Source organism: Eurytemora carolleeae, unplaced genomic scaffold, assembly GCF_000591075.1.
Source record: "Eurytemora carolleeae unplaced genomic scaffold, Eaff_2.0 scaffold106, whole genome shotgun sequence".
NCBI classification, from domain to species: domain Eukaryota; kingdom Metazoa; phylum Arthropoda; class Copepoda; order Calanoida; family Temoridae; genus Eurytemora; species Eurytemora carolleeae.
In genome coordinates, this window is record NW_019396089.1 from 234,739 (window position 1) to 257,753 (window position 23,015).

The 23,015-nt window shown below is 33.0% G+C and overlaps 2 protein-coding genes across 7 annotated transcripts in view; both read left to right on the forward strand.

Annotated features, from left to right (window-relative positions):
* The first annotated feature begins 344 nt into the window (after positions 1-344).
* Positions 345-13,182, forward strand: LOC111718382 (forkhead box protein F1-B). The gene is made up of 5 exons (XM_023493956.1): positions 345-871; positions 1,328-1,466; positions 3,108-3,220; positions 8,284-8,848; positions 11,679-13,182. Exons 1-5 carry the CDS (start codon positions 560-562, stop codon positions 11,855-11,857), a joined length of 1,308 nt encoding a protein of 435 aa, XP_023349724.1. The 5' UTR covers positions 345-559; the 3' UTR covers positions 11,858-13,182.
* Positions 13,183-16,003: 2,821 nt separating this feature from the next.
* LOC111718372 (activin receptor type-1) overlaps positions 16,004-23,015 on the forward strand; it is a 32,983-nt gene continuing 25,971 nt past the window's right edge. For all 6 annotated transcript variants that reach the window (XM_023493936.1, XM_023493939.1, XM_023493940.1 and 3 more), the window contains exons 1-2: positions 16,004-16,016; positions 19,344-19,347. The gene's annotated coding sequence lies outside the window, so the exon portion shown is untranslated. The remainder of the gene's footprint in view (positions 16,017-19,343; positions 19,348-23,015) is intronic.

A 23,015-nucleotide genomic window follows, 5' to 3' on the forward strand; every position in this document is an offset into this window, starting at 1 on the left:
ATAGTTTAATGATTTGTGACACTTTCTCTTAGAGAGATGTTATCAAAAATCAAATTTTGAAAAATAACAAACTCGCGAAGGAAGAATGTATAAACTAAAACAAAAACCGCTTAGAATATTTTCCAAATAATCTGTTTACGATGAAGTGTGAATAGGTTGGGTTATCTGGCCTCTGATCTATGATATTTAAAGATTGTGCATGTAAGGTGAATTCTGGATTATCTCAAACCTTGTAAATTTGGCAGATGCCGCCCAGCGCATTAGTATCTCGTCTCTCATTGATCAGAATTCTACTCGTCTGACCGGAGCAGGTTGTGATTGGTCGGAGGTATAGAACTCGGCTTCCTATTGGCTGGCCGGGTATAGGTGGGATGTAGAGGTGAAAGGAGCGGGACGGAGCGTGAAAGAGTCACAGAACTGCCGGAGTTGTATATGTAAACATATCTTGGCTAAACCGGATCCAATGTTGACGTTATCTACAGAATATTAAGATTATTACACAAATATTTAATCGCTGAGACCCAAATATTTAATTAAACACTAAACAATAGCTGTCAGCATGGACCCAACCCTGCCCAGTTCTATTCCTAGCGCTACACAGGACACACCCCCACCATGGTCCACCCACTCTACCGACCTACACATTAGAGGTCACACAGAGGTCACAGAACGGGAATATGAGAGGTCGAGGTTGTGGTTGGAGCAGGGAGACATTCTCCATCCTGTGCCAGAGAAGAGGTCAGGAGAAGAGGTTGGGTACTTGACCTCCTCTACTCCTCGGAGGGATGTGAGGGATGAACTCCTGTATCTAGGAGTGAAGAGGGATGAGTATACTGAAGACCCAGAATGTGATGATGGAGGGGATGACAAGGGAAGAAAATGTTCAAAAAAAGTGAATAAAATAAGTTTTTAAGTTAGTTAAAAGTTTTCGGGTTAAATAGGCAAAATGATGATTTTCCAAAAGTTTAAATTTTGTTCATATCTTTTTAAACTTAAAATTTATTTTTAAATATTTTTAGATATAAAAAAATTATATTTTGACAAAGGTTGTTATTTTCTTACTCCATCTTTTACAACCTAATGTCATAGACCTTTGATATTTCAAGATATGAATTCTGTTAGATCAACTAATGAAAGTTTGAATTATCAAAGGTTTACCCATTTGCAAAGATATGGGTTTCAGAAAATTAAAGTTTCTGACTAATGTTTAATTCCCTTGAAAGAAAATGTTGTCCAAATAAACTATTAAAAATAGAACGAAATTAAGTGCTGAAAATGGATGATCTTAAAAAAGATTTTAATTTTATTTGAACAATCTAACTTGAAGGGGGAAATAGACGATTATTTCCCAGGAGAAGACGAAGATGGTGAGAGGAGTTCGTCATTATTAGAACAATTTCAAGGAGATCCCTCTTCACCTCTCTCAAACCAACCTTCAAACAAACAATCAAAACGAGCTAATTCAGGTTCGTTTAGTTTTTTCGAACCGGACTGACGTTCCTAGGCCTTTACACACTTGTTTTGGACATGATTATTCTAAATCTGAACGCAAATGAATACTTGGTAAAATACTTCGTAAAATCCTGATCAATTTTCAGCACACAAAATAATGAGACATTAAGAAATTGAATATTTTCAACAAAGAATAAAGGTATCTTTTTTTACAGAAATAAAAAATTTATATTACTACAGTGAAACCCTTAATAACGAATACATCGAAAGAATTCATCAAATGTCGTATTCTTCATTTTCTGATAATGGAATGTTGCAGATATTTAGTTTTTTAATTAAATGATTATATGGAACTCTTTAAAATTGTTCCCGCATATTCATGGCTCTTTATTTATTTTCGCAAATACTGATATTTACGTAATATACAGGGTGTCCCAAAAAACATGGGAATTCAGTGACGAATTCGATATCGTCTTTTTAAATAATTCTTTGATTTAGTATAGTGATACCTAATGAGAAAGCTGTAATCTGTAAGAGTTTCGTCTGCTATGTTTACAATTTGTTTGTTTATGTTTTGACTGCATACGGTTGTACTTAGTAAAACAAGAAAATTACAGTATACAACCAGAGTAAACTTGTCCGTCTTTACTGTTCATCGTGCGGAGACGTTCAAGACACATCTTTACAGTCTCTTGCCGTTTTCATAAAATAAACTCTAGCAGACATAATAATATTATTGCTTTTGAAATTAGGTATTACAATGCTAATTCATAACAAAGACGATTTCGAATTCGTCACTGAATTCCCATGTTTTTTGGGACACCCTGTAGTATAAAACTCATTGAAAAATTGTCAAGACGACATTTGATAAATTCTTCAGATGTATTCGTTGTTAAGGATTTTACTGTAGGCTTGTTAGTTGTAAGGCGCTTTGCGCCCATCTTCTATTTCAATTGTGAACATTTTCTCTCTGTATACATTGTAAAACAAAACCTAAAAAAAGTTGACGAATTAAAAAAAGTCAAATTTAGTTTGAGGCAAATTTTTGAAATTTTGATCATTTATAAATCTTCCCTGGGGACATGTAAAGTCCCATGCAAAATTTGGGCCTGATCGGTTCAGCCGTTTTGATTTTTTTTTGGATACAAACGGACAAACAGACAGACAAGCAAAGTACATATAGATATTTGAATGACTGATTTGAATAATTTTGGTGATTTTGGCGGTTAACAAAGTTATTTTTATACACACGTCGTCTAACATTATAATGTCCTGATTCTTTTATAGATATACCTCAGACTATAGATATGTACATTATTTATGTACAATAATCATTTGTCAGAGACAAGAATCAGTGTCTTATTTATGTACAATACTTAGATGTACGTTAAAATATGCCTTTTTACAGTTTCATATTTATGTACAAGATTTAGATGTACGTTAAAATATGTATTTTTACAGTTTCATATTTATGTACAACATTTAGGTGTACGCAGACAAGAGAAGCCCCCGTACAGTTGCGTATCTGTGTAAAAAATAATTAGGTTACGCTGACAAAAGAAGCCCCCGTACAGTTTCTTATCTATGTACAATATTTAGGTGTACGCAGACAAGAGAAGCCCCCGTACAGTTTCTTATCTATGTACAATATTTAGGTGTACGCAGACAAGAGAAGCCCCCGTACAGTTATATTGCTTTGATCGTGATGGCAATACAATCAGTTCCCAGTAAAAAGTTAACATTATCCGAGATTTATCAGTTTTTACAGGTAAACTATTTAAAGTTGAAAGGGACTGTAGTTGTACGCGTCACGTCAAACTAACTACAACGGAGTGCGTCCTGTCTGTGTTGGAACATTTTAAATTATATTTTGATCTCTCATTCAAAATCAGTTTAAAATAACGTCACATACTTAAATATTTTAAATGAATAGCGCAACAAACAAGTATAAAACAAGAATTACTAAGAATATTCACATAATTGGTAAAAATAGTTTCTAAAGCTAAGACTTACTAGACGTTTTACCAAGACCTCTAGTTTACCGTAGTTTCAAGCGACCCATTCTTCATAAAGTGGAAAGTACCATTCGAAACGGTGCCCTTTAACCCTTCAGTCTTAGACTGCAAACTATAGAACGAATGAATTATGGTTAAAGATCTAGCTATAAATTGAAGACAATAAAGAAAATTGTCAGAATATGCTCCTCATTATAACTCAGATAGAGGTTTAAAGGGTTTGCAGTGAATCAGGTCATTTTTTAAATAAAGTGTCCACTGTCATCTTCCAGGCTATAACATCACGTGGATTTATCGGTTCTGTCAATATTACAGAAAGCCTTTTTTATTAAATACTTTTTGTCGGCATATGCATTTTAAATGAAAAACAAATCCGTAAGTTAAAAGATTGTTGAATTATAGACCAAAACAAGTTTGATTTCAAGTTGAAGAAACCGAATAGTGTTCACTCTGGTTAGTCCGGGTTGACGGGCTGGTTCGACTCTTTACATGGTAGTCCAGACAGAGACTGTACGGTTAATGCATATATAGAACATGTGCACCGGCTCGGATCATTTAAAGTGTTGTGTTACCTAAAATGAAGTCTTAAAGTGCAGTATATTGAGTATAGGATTATAATCTAACGATATTGAATTCAATTCTTGTTGAACCTTACCCCTTTTTATTTTATGAAAACCTCTTTAAAAGGCTGATTTTGCGACAAATCTGCTCTAATGTTAAAAACTAGATGCAAAAACTTGACTGAAATAATATAGAAGTATGCCCATATCAAATTTTAATCTTTTCACCTGAACTTTTTTTATTACTTATAAAAACTTATAATTGAGGTGATTGCGTTCAAAAATGTTTAATACTTCATTGAATATGCTAAAACTTTTGTATTTGTAAACGTCTTGAAATGCTTTTTTTTCTTTTTTTAACAATTAAAAAAAATATCAATGAAATAACAATGTTTTGGCTTAGTTTTGACATTAAGTATGGAAAGCTTATATTTGACTAGGGTTTGTTTCTCTAAATTTATATATATTATACATCTGTGTTTTCTCTTAGCTTGGGAATAAGTATATTTGAATATGTTTCATCAAAGTATTATGCTGAGTGGTGTATATATTAATTGGTCAAGGGGGGCCAAGGGGGGCCAATCTTTTTTACTTTAATTCCAGGCGGCACATTCAAACTGTGCAAGCCTCATAATGTATATGCAATATGCATGTTGCAGTTTAATGCATTACAACTTTCAAACTGAATCTAAAAAATATTATTTAGTTCTAAGTTGTGCTACGAAAAAATCAAGTAAGTTAGTATAAAGTTAAAACCAAAGTGAAGTGATTTAGTATGAAGTTAAAACCAAAATGAAGTGAGTTAGTATAAAGTTAAAACCAAAATGAAGTGAGTTAGTATAAAGTTAAAACCAAAGTGAAGTGAGTTAGTAGAAAGTTAAAACCAAAGTGAAGTGAGTTAGTATAAAGTAAAACCAAAGTGAAGTGAGTTTGCATAAAGTTTAAACCATAGTGAAGTGAGTTAGTATAAAGTTAAAACCAAAGTGAAGTGAGTTATTATAAAGTTAAAACCAAAGTGAAGTGAGTTAGTATAAAGTTAAAACCAAAATGAAGTGAGTTAGTATAAAGTTAAAACCAAAATGAAGTGAGTTAATATAAAGTTAAAACCAAAGTGAAGTGAGTTTGTATAAAGTTAAAACCAAAGTGAAGTGAGTTTGTATAAAGTTAAAACAAAAGTGAAGTGAGTTTGTATAAAGTTAAAACCAAAGTGAAGTGAGTTAGTATAAAGTTTAAACCAAAGTGAAGTGAAATAGTATAAAGTTAAAACCAATGACCTAACTGTTACAAGACTTCAAAGACGACGAGGTCTTAAAATTTTGTGCGGTGGAGGGGGGTGGCGGGGGGCTAAAAACCCAGGCCCCTATGAACCTTAGTTTTACTAATTACTAAGTAAAAACAAATATATTTAGTGGCAGTCATAAATTGAATACATATTTGTTCTTCTCAAAACCAATTTATTAAAAGGAGTTAAAATTGAAAATATTTCAATACAACCTGAAGGGAATTAAGTCTTTGCCACAAATTCTGATTTTCAAATCCTTGTATCTATAAAACCTTATTATGTAAACCTGTATATACTATAGTTCAAACTTAGAATATTTGATCCAACATCATTTATAGTTTGAAATCTCTAAAGTCTAAGTCATTGGGTTGCAAAGAATTAGTGATTAGAAAATCAGAGTTCGTGGAAAAGACTTAATTCCTTTGAAATGAGTATTTTAGTTTTTAAAATTACCACTATTTGACATTTGTGCAATTAGCGTGTACTTTTCTACTTTTTCCTTTTCACTTGCTTCCAGTATCAATTCATTTCTTCAGAAAAAAAATGATGACGCTATTGACAAGGCTACGACTAAAAATAGAGAGTGGATACATCATATTTTTTAGATTCAATGCAATTTAATTTGCCTTCGCTGGGTTTGGTTAAAGTAAGCATATGCAGTTTAGGGAAATGTTAGAAATTCTTTTCACTTTCAGGACTTAAAGATACTTTTTAATTTTGAGGCTACTTCTTAATCAAAGAGAATACTTTAAACGTTTAGGAATACTTTTAACGTTTAGGAACACCTCAAACGATTGTGATTTCGTTTGACGTTTATAAATTCTGTTAACGTTTAGGCATACTTTTAACGTTTAAGAATATTCTTAATGTTCAGGAATTTTTAACGTTTAGTAATACTTTCAACGTTAAGAAATTCTTTTTTCGTTTAGTAATACTTTTAACGTTTAGTAATTCTTTTACCGTTAAGGAATACTTTTAACATTTTTGAATGTTTTACATTTAAGAATACTAAAACACTTTCGGGTTTTCTGGATGCCTTTAAAGGGACAGACCAGAGTCTAAAACTGAAGAATGCGCGAATTTTAAGTTCGAGGTTAAAAGTTCTGTAAAATAATGAATAGCTACTTAAATATTAAACTTTCTCAATTTTAAATTTGAATTTCCCGGGAAAAATCTGAACCAATCAGAGAAAAGGATTTACGGAGAATATTACATAACCATCGCTAATCAGCTGATTACGTAACCGAAAACAAAACATATTTCCAGTTACAACCGTTTTTTGGGTTACATGCAAAAATTAATTAATCTAAAACGTGAAATTTCTCTAACAAGGTTTTCACTTTTAAATATATCGTAAAGTTGAATGCCACTTTCTCAGCTGAATGATGATTGAATAATAGAAAAATAGGGAAAATGCAGGATTTCAAGATTTTAACCCTGTGTTTAAATTTTAACTCGTCGATTTCGGCGAGTTAAATATTTAAGCACAGGGTTAAATATTTAACCTCACGGTTAAAGTTCAGGTTTAAATTAAGTCAGAAGTGGCATTTAACCATGAACTTAAAATTTAAGTCAAAACTTTTCGTTCTTTAGTTTTAGACTCAGGGCTATGTAAGGTAGTTAAACTGAGTATGTAGTGTGCGGACAAACTCTTTAGGATTCATTTAAGACATATAAAACTTTTCCACGATGTATAACTACTGAGTTTGAGCGCAAAGTCGACGTTGAAAATCATGAATGGATGTTTAGGAGCATATTTCTTCAAATTCTTCAAATGTCGTCTTTTTAATAAAAATTCCATAAAATCTGCAAAAAATCTTTGTGATTAAAGAGAGATAATAAAAAACTAATAATTGAGTAAGATTACTTATTTTCGATGATAAGAGTTAATTTTTGTTTTCTCAACCTGTTCATAAACAAATAATTAGGTTACTGTAGATTTTTGTTTACATTTTTGTTGTCGTTATTCGAAAAAAAAACAATTCTGAAAAGGTATCCACCCAAAAGTACGATTTTGAAAGCCGACTTTGCACTCAAACTAAGGATTTACAGATCTCAGAAGTTTTATATGTCTCAAATGAATCCTAAAGAATTTGTCAACAACACTGCATACTCAGTTGACTTACCTTACATAGCCGGTCTGTCCCTTTAAGAATTAAGAATACTAACAGTTAGAGCAAAGTGATTAGTAGAGAGACGTTTAGGGAGACTTAAAACGTTTTCATTGTGCTTTAATTTTCTTTTTAATATTTTCAATTTGATGAATGAATGAATACGGCCTAGCTATCTATACTCTATAGTGATATATTATAAACAAATCTTACTTTTGTAACAAAATAATGAAAATATTTATTAACATATCTACTTCGTAAAAAAAAAAAATTAAATTAAAGGTTGAATAAAAGTAAGCTGTCTCCATTTTTACGACGAGTGTCGGTATGTTTTTTGCTATAATCGAAATTGTAATTGTAACATATATATTTTACATTGAAACCAACATAAAGTTTTTGAAAATTTCTAAAAGGGGCTGTAAGCGTAATTTCAAGAGACCATCCATGGAAAGATGGCAATGTCCGATTTATACCCTTTAAACCTTAATCTGATTTAAAGTGTGAAAGATATCGTTGTCTTACTGATACGAAAGTGTTTCATTCTGATAATTTCTCCATTGATTCTTATAAGCAAGAAAACCTGCAAATGAAAATAAACAGTTTAAAGAAACAAAACATGGATATCTAATCATTAATTGATCAAACAAAGCTTTTAAGTTTATGGGTTCCTTTAAATTTTTCAAATATATTCCTAAAGAGTTCTAAAGATGATTATTTTGTGCTAACATAGTAATAATAAAATCTGTTTTGTCAGGCAAAGTGTGTCTTACTCCATGAAATGTCAATTTTAATATGAAATTTTTTTCAAATATATCCCTAAAAGGGATTATTTTATTGCACATAATAAATGTTTTTTGTTTCAGGCAAAGTTTCCCTTTTTCCGTGGAGCTTATCAAGGTTGGAAGAACTCAGTTCGGCATAATCTCTCGTTAAACGAGTGCTTCATCAAGCTACCTAAGGCCCTGGGTAGACCAGGCAAGGGACATTACTGGACAATCGACCCTGCACAGGAATACATGTTCGAGGAGGGGTCGTTCAGGCGGAGACCCAGGGGATTCAGGAGGAAGGCGATGAAATCATTTAATTCAAGTTTATACCCGCCGGTGTCAGGTAGTGAGTGCCCGCCCGTCCGCCATGTGTCTCACTACGAGGCGATGTCCCATGTACCGGCGGTAAGTATGGCGGACTATGACTCCAGTCTTCTTACCAGCTCACAGCACTCATTTATGCTAAATAACAACCATGTACTGGCTGGGTACACCGGGTACAACTACCCCCAGGTGGACTACCCGCTGCCGCCGATGGATGTTGGGCGGGCACCTCATGATATAACAGAACTAGCCCCTGCTGCTCCCTGGTGTTGGGGCCCTGAGTATCAATCAACTCCTTCATCCTTCCAAACTTCACTAGATGCTGACGTGGCATTAGGTAAACAACGTTTTAACCTTGATTTCAAACTTAATTAAGGTGGAAACTTTTGAATTGAAGGAATGATTTAAACTCTTCTTCTTCTCACGAAAAAAAGAGAGATTAATAAAGTTTTCATTGGTTTAATCCTAGAATGTCAACATTTAAGTCGGGGAGTGGAGAGAATTAGCTTAACTCAATCATTTCATTCAAAAGTTCCAAACTTAGATTAATCGCAGTTGAATATTTTCCAAAATATTTTTGCCACAAACTCTGATTGTTCATCTCTATATCTGTGCAACTCGATGCTGTAAACCTGTGATATTCAAAATCATGAATTCTGTAAGGTTTACACCGTCAGGTTTAAAGATATAAGAATTAGAAAATTCGTGTCAAGAACTGAAGTTCTTTTGTATAAAATGCAGAAAAAAAGTGCATCATGGAGTCAAACTGCTTTTTGTGATTTGAAATACCGTGGGTAACTAATTTTGTCTGCTTCTACACATATCTAGTATGTTATTTGTTAATTGTTTTTAATTACTTTATACTGTCCCCAAATTGTTATTGGGCCGACAAGCCACCTAATGATCATTAACAATATTTCACACACTCCCAGCCCACCCCAATAAAGTGTTAAAAGGTTCCCAGCCTAAGTATGACCAAGCATCACACATGTTAATCCTTACATCATCCATATTCTTATCTGGTAATCTATCCATCTATTCATCTATCTATCCATCCATCTATCTATATATTCTCTCTGTCTATTTTTTCCATTTCTCTATCCTGTAAATAGTAAGATATAAATTTCAAAGTAATGGATTCAAATTAGGTTTTCACTTTATCAGACAAAACTCTAATATGACAATCCTTTCATGTTTCTATACTAGTCTCTTTCACTTGTTCTTTCATGTTTCTAGTCTCTTTCACTTGTACTTTCATGTTTCTAGTCTCTTTCACTTGTACTTTTATGTTTCTAGTCTCTTTCACTTGTACTTTCATGTTTCTAGTCTCTTACACTTGTACTTCACACACACCATACCCTCTCCTCTTCTCCCCTCACACACACACCATCCACTCTCCTCGTCTCCCCTCACACACACACCATACCCTCTCCTCTTCTCCCCTCACACTTTCATGTTTGTCTCTTTCCCTTGTACTTTCATGTTTCTAGTCTCTTTCCCTTGTACTTTCATGTTTGTCTCTTTCACTTGTACTTTCATGTTTCTAGTCTATTTCACTTGTATTTTCATGTGACTAGTCTCTTTCACTTGTACATCCTTTTTCACAATTTCATGTTTCTATTCTCTTTCACTTTTACATCCTTTTTCATAACTTCATGTTTCTATTCTCTTTCACACTTGTACATCCTTTTTCATAATTTCATGTTTCTATTCTCTTTCACTTGTACATCCTTTTTCACAACTTTATGTTTCTATTCTCTTCCACACTTGTACATCCTTTTTCACAATTTCAATCCTCTGTTATCTATTTGTCTACAATTAAAATTGTTCACTTGCTTAATTATCTTAGTATATAAATTTTCTCACATCTGTTGCATTATACAGTGGGAATCATTAAACTGTGGAATAGGAAGATGACCTTTAAGCAATCTTAGCTAGCAGCTTTAAAGTTAACTTGTGCATAAAAGATAAAAAGTAGTGTGAACACTGAACACTGCAAAATTGATGGGTTTAATGTTGATTAAAGTATCCAAGATTAGAACTTGAGTCTCACAGTAGTTTTCCTATTTAACAGTTTTATGTTGATTAAAGTATCCAAGATAAGAACTTGAATCTAACTGTAGTTTTCCTAATTAACAGTTTTATGTTGATTAAAGTATCCAAGATTAGAACTTGAGTCTAACAGTAGTTTTCCTATTTAACAGTTTAATGTTCATTAAAGTATCCAAGATTAGAACTTGAGTCTCACAGTCGTTTATCTACTTAACAGTTTAATGTTCAGTTTAACAGTTTAATGTTCAGTTTCACGTTGATTAAAGTATCCAAGATTAGAACTTCAATCTCACAGTAGTTTTCCTAATTAATAGTTTTATGTTCATTAAAGTATCCAAGATTAGAACTTCAATCTCACAGTAGTTTTCCTATTTAACAGTTTTATGTTGATTAACGTATCCAAGATTAGAACTTGAATCTCACAGTTGTTTTCCTATTTTTTTCCATTATTTTATTACTCCATCTCTCTAGTTTTACATTCAATTATCTATCTATCTTTTTATTTATCTGTTTATAAATAAATATCCATCTATCTATTTGTCTGTCTCTCTCTATCCATCTATCTATATATCTGCCTGTCTGTCTATATCTATATCTATCTATCTATCTATCTATCTATCTATTTATCCTCCCTTCTTGATTTATTGATTGTTCATGTTCCATCATCACTTGAATGTACATCTTGTTTTCTTATCAATAACGGACTTTGCATCCTTCCCAGACACTCCTCCCCTCCTTCTTTTTATTCCTGCCCATCCTTCCTGTAGCGCCAACAATTTTATACGTTGAAAATTACTTTTGAAATTTCAGCATAATTTTGCTTGCACTGCCATGCACATGTTACCGTCATTAAGTTTATGTGAATCAACTATAAAAATGCCGCTAAATCATTTAAAGTAAAACTAGTCATTCAGAATTAAAAAAAGAAATGGAGTTTTTGTCACAAACTCAAATTTGTAATCCCTATTTCTTAGCAACCTGGTGGTTGATTAAAAAAATCCACAGTTTAGAATATCTATGGTCACATTGGGTTGCAAAGATATTGAGATTAGAAAATCAGAATTTGTGACAATTACTCAATTCCTTCAGCCTGAATTTATGATTTTTATTTGCAGGGTATAAACTTGACTCTAAGCCTGAGTACAGTGAGAGTAAGGTTACTGAGTACATGAACCGGAATCTAAGTCCATCAGAGTTTAAACCTCAGGAGTTCCTAGTTCCTAAACTATCTGAATACAAGGGACCAACTTACTCAGAGGATCCATTTCATCCCTTCCATCAGAAACAGTTTTAGCCATCACTCCCTTGTTCAACAGATGATTCTAGCCATCCCGCCCTCGTTTAAACAATAGTTCTAGCCATCCCTCCCTCGTTATGCAGACAAGTCCATCCCTTGAAAAGAAGCAGCCTTAGCCCTATCTTATTAGTTCTTAAATGAAAAATCATTATTAGAAATATTCTAGTCTTTCTTTTCAGAGACAATTACTTGAATTAATTTTAAAAGAATATGCAAGAGCAAGTTTAATAATCTGAAACGCACACGTACCGAACGTTCAAAATTGTGGGGGGGGGGGGTTACTCTGAAACCAGTCTACAGTTTTTAACGTGTCCTATTTAGTGTTTTTCCTAAATGTTAGATGTATTCTTTATGTGTTTAACCAAAGTAACAGAGTGATAAAAAATATTGTGTTTGGCGCCATATTTGGTTCTCCATCTTGGTTCTCAATCTTGGTTCTCCATTTTGGTCCTCCATCTTGGTTCTCCATCTTGGTTCTCAATTTTGGTTCTCCATCTTGGTTCTCCATCTTTGTTCTCAATCTTGGTTCTCCATTTTGGTACTCCATCTTGGTTCTCAATCTTGGTTCTCCATTTTGGTCCTCCATCTTGGTTCTCCATCTTGGTTCTCAATTTTGGTTCTCCATCTTGGTTCTCCATCTTTGTTCTCAATCTTGGTTCTCCATTTTGGTACTCCATCTTGGTTCTCCATCTTGGTTCTCAATTTTGGTTCTCCATCTTGGTTCTCCATCTTGGTTCTCAATCTTGGTTCTCTATTTTGGTCCTCCATCTGGGTTCTCCATCTTGGTTCTCAATTTTGGTTCTCTATCTTGGTTCTCCATCTTGGTTCTCCATCTTGGTTCTCCATCTTGGTTCTCCATCTTGGTTCTCCATCTTGGTTCTCCATCTTGGTTCTCCATCTTTTGTTCTCCATCTTGGTTCTCCATCTTGGTTCTTCATCTTGATTCCCCATTTTGGTTCTCCATTTTGGTTCTCAATCTTGGTTCTCCATCTTGGTTCTCGATGTTCTTTCGCCATTTTAGAAAATTAATACCCCTGCTCAGAGATATAACTAGAACTAGAAATGAAAAAAAAAAACCCGGCAAAATGTAAACATGGCGAAAATATTAATTTTGGTGTTTAAAGCTCTGATATTTTCTCTTGTTCCATGTTTCACAAATATAAGGCCGTATTTACTTTCTTGATGTAAAACTATTGAAATAATCCGCATTTATGTGATAATCTTTTTGGTTCAATTGACCTCGATAATTATTAAATAATTATTGTTTTTTTTATAGATGTATATTTGTCAATAAAACTAATGTAAGTCTTATTAAACACGATAAATTGTGGATTTTTTAAAAAGAAAATATCTGTTTTTACTTTTCAGCAATATTCGTGACTATCTTACAAACCTGTTTATAACTTTAGTTTTAATTCATGGCGTATCTGTCAAAATATCGACCAAAGCAATTGACCACTTGTCTCACACTCTAATTTCCAAATCCTTAAACTTGTTAAACCTGATGAAGTATACCTTCGATATAAACTATGATCTCTTAATTTCTCAATAGGTTGAAAAGATGAAGGTGAGATTTTGAGCCACTAAATAATTTAAAAAGGCTTAAAGTTTTTAATGCTACAAGGGGTCATTTCAGTTCTTTTTTGTCGTCATTAGCTCTAATATAGCAGAATATTGAATCAAATATTCTAAAATCTTGTTGCCAATTTAAAATAAAGAATTTCCTAACTGAGCTGAAAACTTTAGAATGATGGATATCGGGATTAATGCTTGATCTCCTCTTTTTCTTAATATCCAGATTAAATAGTGCTTGTTCTCCTCTTATTATTAATCTCCAGATTAATTAACCAATCAGGATTAAGGATATCCCATTCTAAAGTTTTCAGCTCTGGTCAAATAAAAGTTTTAAAAACCGCCTTAAATGTGGTTTAAAATCACATCCTGTAGTAATAACCATAATCTAATCCAAAAGTGGCAAAACATGGCAATTTTAATTCCAACCATAACCTGTAGTCAAATTATGTTTTTATTATCATTTTATGTTAATAAGCAAAGTGATTGAGTCTTTCCTACACATTCTGATTTTATAATCCATATATATATCTTTGAAACCCATTTTCGTAGACCTTCCATATTTCAAACCATAAATTCTTATATAATGGTTTTTCTGCAAAACAGATTTAGATTGAGAATGATGATGGTTCTAAATTAACTAAAAACATCAAGCGTTAAACCCCTCATATTCGGGTGGGGGGGGGGGACAAGAGTAAGTCAAACCAATGTCGAATTATTAGCGACATTTCGAAGTCAGCCCGATCCTAATAGTGCAAAATATTCATTATCACAGATCGAACAGATAATTACATTTTCTAAAACTGTATACACACAAAATAAATAATTGTAAAAGTGACATATTTCATTTAAAAGTTTTATTTTATTAAATGTGATTTATAATTTGTTTGTAAACTTTTCTTTTTGTTTACGTTACGCATAAAAATAAGCGTTCATAAACCTTTCCACTTTACACAAAGTAATGCTTGAGCAATTTGAGTTTCTATTGGTCTAACATGGCGGGGTAATTCATGAAGCGGCCAATCAGAACTATTCTCCGATTTCGGCGGCAGGTTGAATTTTCAGTTTTAGTTTAATTAGATAATCTTGCTTATCGTGAAATCTAGTGCATTTTGTAGTATACATTTTTTCTAAATTTGTTTTATTTTCAAATATTTTTAGATGTCTCCAAATTTGAAATTTATTAAATAACTAATTACAGAGTTATCAATCTTTATGTGTCAAATTAATATTTCAAATTTAAAATTAAGATTTTAGTTTAATGTAAACAAGATCTAATTGCATTTTGACATTTTAGCTCAGTGTATATCCATATCAGTATAGTGATGAATACATAATATGACCTAAAAAGTGATTATACTTTTCAAATCGTGTAGGTTTAATGAAATGAAGAAAAAAAAAGTAATTAAATTGATAATTGGGATAAAAAGATATACAGACAGATATACAGTGCGTATAGTCACAAAATCAGTTCAAAATCCTTCCAAATAAAAATAAAGAATTTCGCGTAATTTTTATAAAAATGTAAAATATAAAAATAAAGAGATACTTTTTTATTTCAAAAGTATTCTGAACTGGCTCAATTTGGGGTTGGCCTGCGCGCTGTACAAGTTTTTTTTTTAAGATTAAAATATAGATGTTATATGTATGGAATGTGTGTGAAATGAAAAATAATGGGGTTATAAGACTAAGTTGCTTAATAAAAATAAGTACGTGATGTATGCTTCTACTTTCTCTTTAAAAAAAATCTCGAGAAAAGTATAAAATGTACACTAAGTACAGTCAAATTTTCAATATTGGAAGAAAATAGGTGATAAATTAAAGTTAATTTCATGCATTATTACTTTATATATATCACTACTAAACAAAAGGAGATCGTAAAATGTATGATAAATGACTTGTATGGCTTTGTGACCTTGTAGCTTCTCTAGTTTTGATTCTACGTATCAAGTATGCGACGAACATCATCAAATTCATTTGATATTAGTAATTCAAAACATGTAATTCTTTTCAATAGATCTTCAAATAAAAAAGTTAAGTATTTGAGACATAGAAGATTTTAATCAAACTTGCATTTCTACTAAATTGCTAAATGATTGAAGACATAGAAGATTTCAATCAAACTTGCATTTCTTCTAAATTGCTAAATGATTGAAAACATAGAAGATTTCAATCAAACTTGCATTTCTTCTAAATTGCTAAATGATTGAAGACATAGAAGATTTCAATCAAACTTGCATTTCTTCTAAATTGCTAAATGATTGAAGACATAGAAGATTTCAATCAAACTTGCATTTCTTCTAAATTGCTAAATGATTGAAGACACAGAAGATTTCAATCAAACTTGCATTTCTTCTAAATTGCTAAATGATTGAAGACATAGAAGATTTTAATCAAACTTGCATTTCTTCTAAATTGCTAAATGATTGAAGACATAGAAGATTTCAATCAAACTTGCATTTCTTCTAAATTGCTAAATGATTGAAGACATGGAAGATTTCAATCAAACTTGCATTTCTTCTAAATTGCTAAATGATTGAAGACATAAAAGATTTTAATCAATTCCATACAATTTACTTCTAGAGTAAATAACGTGAATATTTTGTCGCGCTTCTTCTTTCTCTTTCAGTAGAAAAAAAATTAAAACTTGAAGCAAAGTAATTTTTTTATGAAATAAAATAAAATTTGGTGTGCCCTACAGTAGCCACGTACAAGCTGGTGTTGGCAAAAACATTGCTTTTGTCAAATAGAAATACATCACGCACCTCTGACCCTTTAGTAAAAGTAAATTAAACATAAAGTCTGACGGTGTCAACCTTGTTGCACCGGCTAGTCCTATTGAGTGTCTGCATAATTTACCCAATTTCCGGGCGGTACAGTAAACTAAAACTTTGATTTTATGTACAGGGATACCCATAAAGAATGATAGTTAGATGACGACACAAAACTGCTAAATATAACGATCTCACTCCTGTATGCCGAGTCCATTAGCCCCTGGTCCAAGCCCCTCAAACTATGGTGATCTGAAGGTTTAGTTTGATATTTTGCCTAAACTCATATTTAGCTAAGGAAGAAACAATCTGAAAGATGCCGGGAACCAGAGAATGTAAGGGGAAAAAATGAAGAGATTTTTTAAACACTGTTTCAAGCAGTATGCTTGAGTGCATACATACATTTTTCAAAGAAAAAAAAGGTTAAAGTTTTAGGAAACAAAAAAATAAGGGAAAAGAAAACCCAATAGGCAATGGACTGTATACAAGAGGAAGTAGCAGAAAACATGAAAGTATAAAATTTGTACTTTTTGAGATGGAAATTGAACAATTTGAATTTAAAACATGAATTGATAAGAAAAATGCAAATTTTATAATCATGAGATTCAATTTTCAAAACCTATATCGCCAGGTGGAATACGGAATCAATCTGTAACTGAGAAGTTTGAGTTTCCTGTATAAATGTAGAAAAAGGTTAGAATAATCACATCATTTGTGGAATTATTTCTTTCCTATTCGGTCAGGACTTTTCAATTCATTGTACTAAAACGGAAGAGCCATTAGAGCGCAAAGTCGAAACTGCAATATTTTTTGAAAAATCAACTTTCTTCCTTAAACATTATAATGAGTAGGCACAGAGTAGGTGTGTGTTTTCTCAACTTATAATTGAAGGACCACTTAAAAATACGTATACAGTCCCTTTATATTACTTCATTGTGCAGAGTTAATAGATTTATTATTGCAATGTTCCCAAGTACAACTCAACACATGTTAAATATATCTTAATTCTTATGTCGGGATATTTTAGGAACGTTTTAGAAACAGTCTTCAGATCAATTTAGATTTTAGCAAGATCCTTACAACATTTGGATTTAAAAATAAACAGTTCTAAACCAGACACGGTTTTTCAACAGTATAAAATACAATTTTCCGGAATATTTAGTTTTTAAATATTTTTGTTGAAGGTTGACACAGACCCTTCAGTTTCATCTTGTTAGTTTTACATCTTTTTAATAGAGACAGCTTTGCAAAATAGAAATTCGAACCTTCACGCAAACTGTCTTGGATGTTATCAAGAAAAATAGTTTTGCTTAAATGTTGATGCAACATAAATAAAAATAAAATCTTGAAAACTTCTTGCTGTACTTTTTAATAAATTAGCTAGTTATATTCACGGTTCTCTACAGCTACAGCTGTGTAATCTATATATAAATTTGGCTTGTCTGTCTGTCTCTGGGTGTCTGTTTTGTATGTTTGTATCCAATAAACGTCAAAACGGCAGAACCGATCGGGCCCAAATTTATTATGGGACCCTGCGTGACCCCAGGGAAGGTTTATAAATAAAGTTTCAAAATTTGCCTCTAACAAAATTTGATTTTTGAAAATTTTGTAAATACACGATTTTTTTTAAAAATCAACTAATTTTTGTTTTACAATGTATACAAAGAGAACATGTTTACAATTTACAATTAAAATAGAAGGTGGGCGCGAAGCACCCTAAAAGCCTAGTATATATACTTTGCTTGTCTTTGCTTGTCGGTTTGGGTGTCTGTTTGTTTGTATCCAATAAACGTCCAAACGGCTGAACTGATCGGGCCGAAATTTTGTGTGGGACCTCACATTACCCCAGGGAAGGTTTATAAATGATCAAGATTTCAAAAAATAGCCTCCAACAAACTTAGATTTTCTTCAAATTTAAAAAATCCACGAATTTTTCTTTATAAAATATGCGAACTTTTTTGTCTGTTTTTGTTTTATAATGTATACAAAGAGAAAATGTTCAATTGAAACGGAAGACGGGCGTGAAGCGCTCTGAAAGCCTGGTAGACTATAATATTCAAGTTTAAACGCCAAATTTAACCTTCAGACAGTTATCTTAAAAAATAGTTTCAGGTCGTTATAATATTCTCATGCCTTACAGGTAACCTTTTCATACCTATGTCGGTCGATTTCCATTGTAATTTTTTTTATAAAACTAAGCTTCCAGGGCACTTAGCGACCGTTTTCTAGTAACAACTTTAACCGTTGCTTCTTAGGCTTCTATTCTTCTTTGCAAATTTGAGTGTCCTGTAAACCTTCAATGGATTTGCCACACAACAATTGGGCCCGAACGTTCGGTAGTTTTGACATTTATTGGTTTGTGTAAAGATAGATTTCAACGTATTTGAAATATAAAAATAACAATATATAAATATTCTTGTAAAAATATCAGATTTTCTTTCTTTCTACCTGTACTCTAGTGTATAATGTAAATAAGCTATTAGCTGTATACTCATAGTGTATAATGTATAAATTCCATTATACCTTTGAACAGACAGATTTTCTTTCTTTCTAGCTGTACTCTAGTGTAAAATGTATATTAGCTATTAGCTGTTTACTCATAGTGTAAAATGTATAAACTCCACTATACCTTGGAACAGACAGATTTTCTTTCTTTCTAGCTGTACTCTAGTGTATAATGTATATTAGCTGTGAGCTGTATACTCATAGTGTATAATGTATAAACTCCACTATACCTTGGAACAGACAGACTTTCTTTACTTTGAAGTTTAATTGAATGTTTATTTTTTTATTCTGGAGGCGACACTACTCTACCTCATGTCTGACAGGAAGGGGGAAAAGAGAAGGAGAGGGGGAGAGGGGGATATCACCTTTCCAATGGGTAGGAGGGGGGGGGGGGACAAGGCCCTCCTTGTATTAATGCGGGTTATTTTCCCCCTGGTCGAACAGATCTTGTATGCAGGGGGTATTTATGGATGAAGAAGGAACAAGGGGGGGGGGAGCAGAAACCGTGAAACACCCCTGATTCTAAAAATCAACCTCCCGTGACTATTTATCTATCCTAACCTAACCTAACCTGGATTAGTAAATCTCAAGGAGTTGCTTTTTAAAAAACAGAGGTGCAGGGAGGGAGCTTGAAGAGAGGTAGGGGGGGGTCTAATTTTACAAAGTAAAGTCCCCTCTGGACCATAATTTGTCCTCTTCAGTCCTCAGTCCTCTGCTGTATGTGGTCTTGTCGTAATCTATTACCCNCCCCCCACGTTATCCCCCTAATTTTCCCTCATGTGGTACAGGAAGACTTTTGCCCACACTTGTAGCACTTGTAAGTTGTAGTCATTGTTGTGCACAAGATGTAACTGGTAGTGGTCACTGTGAACCACAGAATGCATGCTCTGACTTAAAAATAAATCAGAATTTGGGCAAATAGAAATGCCCGTTTTGTGAACCTATATCTTTTTCACAACTCATAAAGCCTATTTTATATTTATTGTTATATTAAATGTAATGCAAACAATAAAAATGTGACTTAATCCTTTTCCTTTTATTTTTTTCAAATTTTTAGAGGTTTAAAATATTCTCTCCTAAAACACTTAATTTTGTATGCTTTTGGTCTATTTTATGAAAAAATAATTACTTGCTTACTTACTCCTATTGATTTCGCAACAAAAAAGTATCAATGAAGTTGGTAAAAATAAAGCGTGCAAATGCGAAGTGAGCTGGGATGCATGAAAGCCGACCCGGTCTTAAATCTTATTCGTAATTTTAATTTTTTTTGTCTAAAATCTTGATCTCTGTGAATTTGTCTGGATTTTCTTGGGTTTGTGGTCTGTAATTGTCGAAAAACTCGATTTTTTAACACTCTTCTCTTAGGGGGGGGGGGTGTCCCATTTTTAGAAGAGTACTCAATCATTGTTTGCACCTACACCCCAATCTGCTTCAAGATCATCATACTGTCAGTAACAAAAAAGCGTTCATAATGTAAAAAATAATGTTTAATTGATTTAAACAGTAAATTATGTATTTAAGGTCGTAAATACTCCTGGTGACGGGTGAACTCCAGATATTCATCAAATAAAACACGGCATGTGTTCACGTGAGCAAAAGCGCAGTAGACCTGCCGCAACACAGCATCACGAAAAACAAGGTTAACTCCAATATTAAAATATCGTTTAAATACATTTAAAAAAATGTCAAGACAATTAACAACATTTAAAGGGACTGTCGCTGTAATTTCAAGTCCCCCTCCACATAAAAAAATAAAAAAGTGGCATTCCTGATTCACAATGGTACCCTATATCTGATCAATATGATGTGGGAGATATAACGCCTTTTTTCTAGCTTGAAAAGTGTTAACTTCTCATAATTCCTACATATGTTTTCTTCCATTCGAAATGCGCAAAAACATGGATATCTCATTCATTCTTGAGACAAAGATTTTAAGGGTGAATTAGACATGTCACGCTACAAAGGAAGGGTCTCTTAAAATATACGTTTATATAACCTTTAAAGGCATAAACTATCAAGGATCCAAAACTAATCTTTTTCAAGATCTATTGATGTAGAAGGCAGTATTTCTGATAGGACTTTGCATTCTCGTAACTCGTGAAGTTCAGTTGATGCTTAGTATAATTGTTGTGCTGCAATGAACGTTCACAATGAACGTGTAAAACCAGTTCTATATTCCTATAGACAAATTTTTCTCGATCTAGTTAATACAAGCCGACTGTAAGTACAAGGTGTCCCAATAAAAATGGGAATTGAGAGACGACTTTAAAATCTTCTTTGATTTCCAAAAATTGATAGATAAATGCCAAAAAGGGCATCAAAAAAAGACTGAAATGAAAGGCTAATGAGCTTTCCAAAATGTGGTCTACCTTTGTAGTATTTTCAAAATTGACGGAGATATTAAACATTTGTTTATTTTTGATAAATTGGAATCTGAACAAATTTCCTAATATTTAAAATTTGTAGGTAAAAAAATGATAAACCATATTTTGGAAATCTCGACACTATAAGTAGTTTTCGGTGTTCATTGTTTTATTGTGATACTTAAAGATTATTCTTACGAAATAATCCAGTTTTGTTTTTAATCTTTGTAAAGAAACAATCTCAAGAACTGACGAGGGTCAACCCAGACCGAAATATATTTTCAATAAATGTGGAACTAACGTCTACTTTTTTACTCTACAGAGGTTTGGCCCATCACCATCACTGAATTTGAAATAATCCTGCATGGAACAAAGAAGATACAGAAGTCGTCATTTAATTCCCATGCTAATCAGGACACCCTGAATCTGTACTTTATAACTCTGATTTTAAGAACTACGGCATCTTGAAATAACATTATACTCGTTGTCGAGGATGCAAAATCGATATTTACAAAAATCTGCTTGATAGTTGATAATTATTTGTTTACCTAAAAACTTATGTGCTGGGACTAGAGAGCAAGGACTAAATTAACAAGAGTAAAAGATTCGTTTGTGTCCTGAAACAGGGGTGGTTACAGGATTTATGTGAGGCTGGTGCTAGTGCTAGATTTATTTCGGAACAAAAAATCCAGATTTAGGAACAAAAAGACGTGACGCAGACGAAAAATTTTCTTTAGATAGACATTTTTCCTATTTTGCACTAGGTTTTCTTTCCCTGAAGTGCTATTGAGGAGCTATTCTGGAATCTCAGGGGGGTGCAAAGGTCCTGCCGCCCCCCCCCCCTGAAATCACATCAATGGAGTCTTAAAATAACATTCTACGGCAACTTGAAAAGCGTCATGAAATCATATTTTACGGCGTCCTGAAATCACATTCTAGAGCGTCCTACTCCTAAAATCACATTCTACGCCGTCTTGAAATCACATTCTACGACGTCCTGAAATCACATTTTACAGCATCTTGAGATAACATTTTACGGCGTCCTGAAATCACATTCTAGAGCGTCCTACTCCTAAAATCACATTCTACGCCGTCTTGAAATCACATTCTACGATGTACTGAAATCACATTCTTCAGCTTCTTGAAATAACATTTTACAGAGCCTTGAAATAACATTCTACGGCGTCCTGAATTCACATTTTAAAGCATCTTGAAATTTTAATTTACAGCGTCCTGAAATCACATTCTTTGGCGTCCTGAAATAATATTCTACAGCATCTTGAAATCACATTCTAGGGCGTCCTGTAATCACATTCTACGGCGTCCTGTAATCACATTCTAGGGCGTCCTGTAATCACATTCTTTGGTGTCATGAAATACCATTTTACAGCGTCGTGAAATAACATTCTACGGCGTCCTGAAATAACATTCTACAGCGTCTTAAAATCACATTCTAGGGCGTCCTGTAATCACATTCTACGGCGTCCTGTAATCACATTCTTTGGCGTCTTGAAATACCATTTTACAGTGTCTTGAAATAACATTCTACGGCGTCCTGTAATCACATTCTACGGCGTCTTGAAATAACATTCTACGGCGTCCTGTAATCACATTCTACGGCGTCTTGAAATAACATTCTACGGCGTCCTGAAATCATATTCTACGGCGTTTTGAAATAACATTCTACGGCGTCCTGAAATCATATTCTATATATTGAGAGAAACAGTAAAGATAAGCCTGCAGTTCAAGCAATTAGCAGTATACACATTCAAATCTGTTTTATATCTTGTATATATAATATTATATTTGGGATGTCCAGAACCTTGAATATGTATATCTGTAATCTGTATATCTGGGAAAGATATATGTATACTAAGAAAATATATTTGTATATCTGGGAAAGATATTTGTATATCTGTGGCAGATATTTATATATTTGATAAA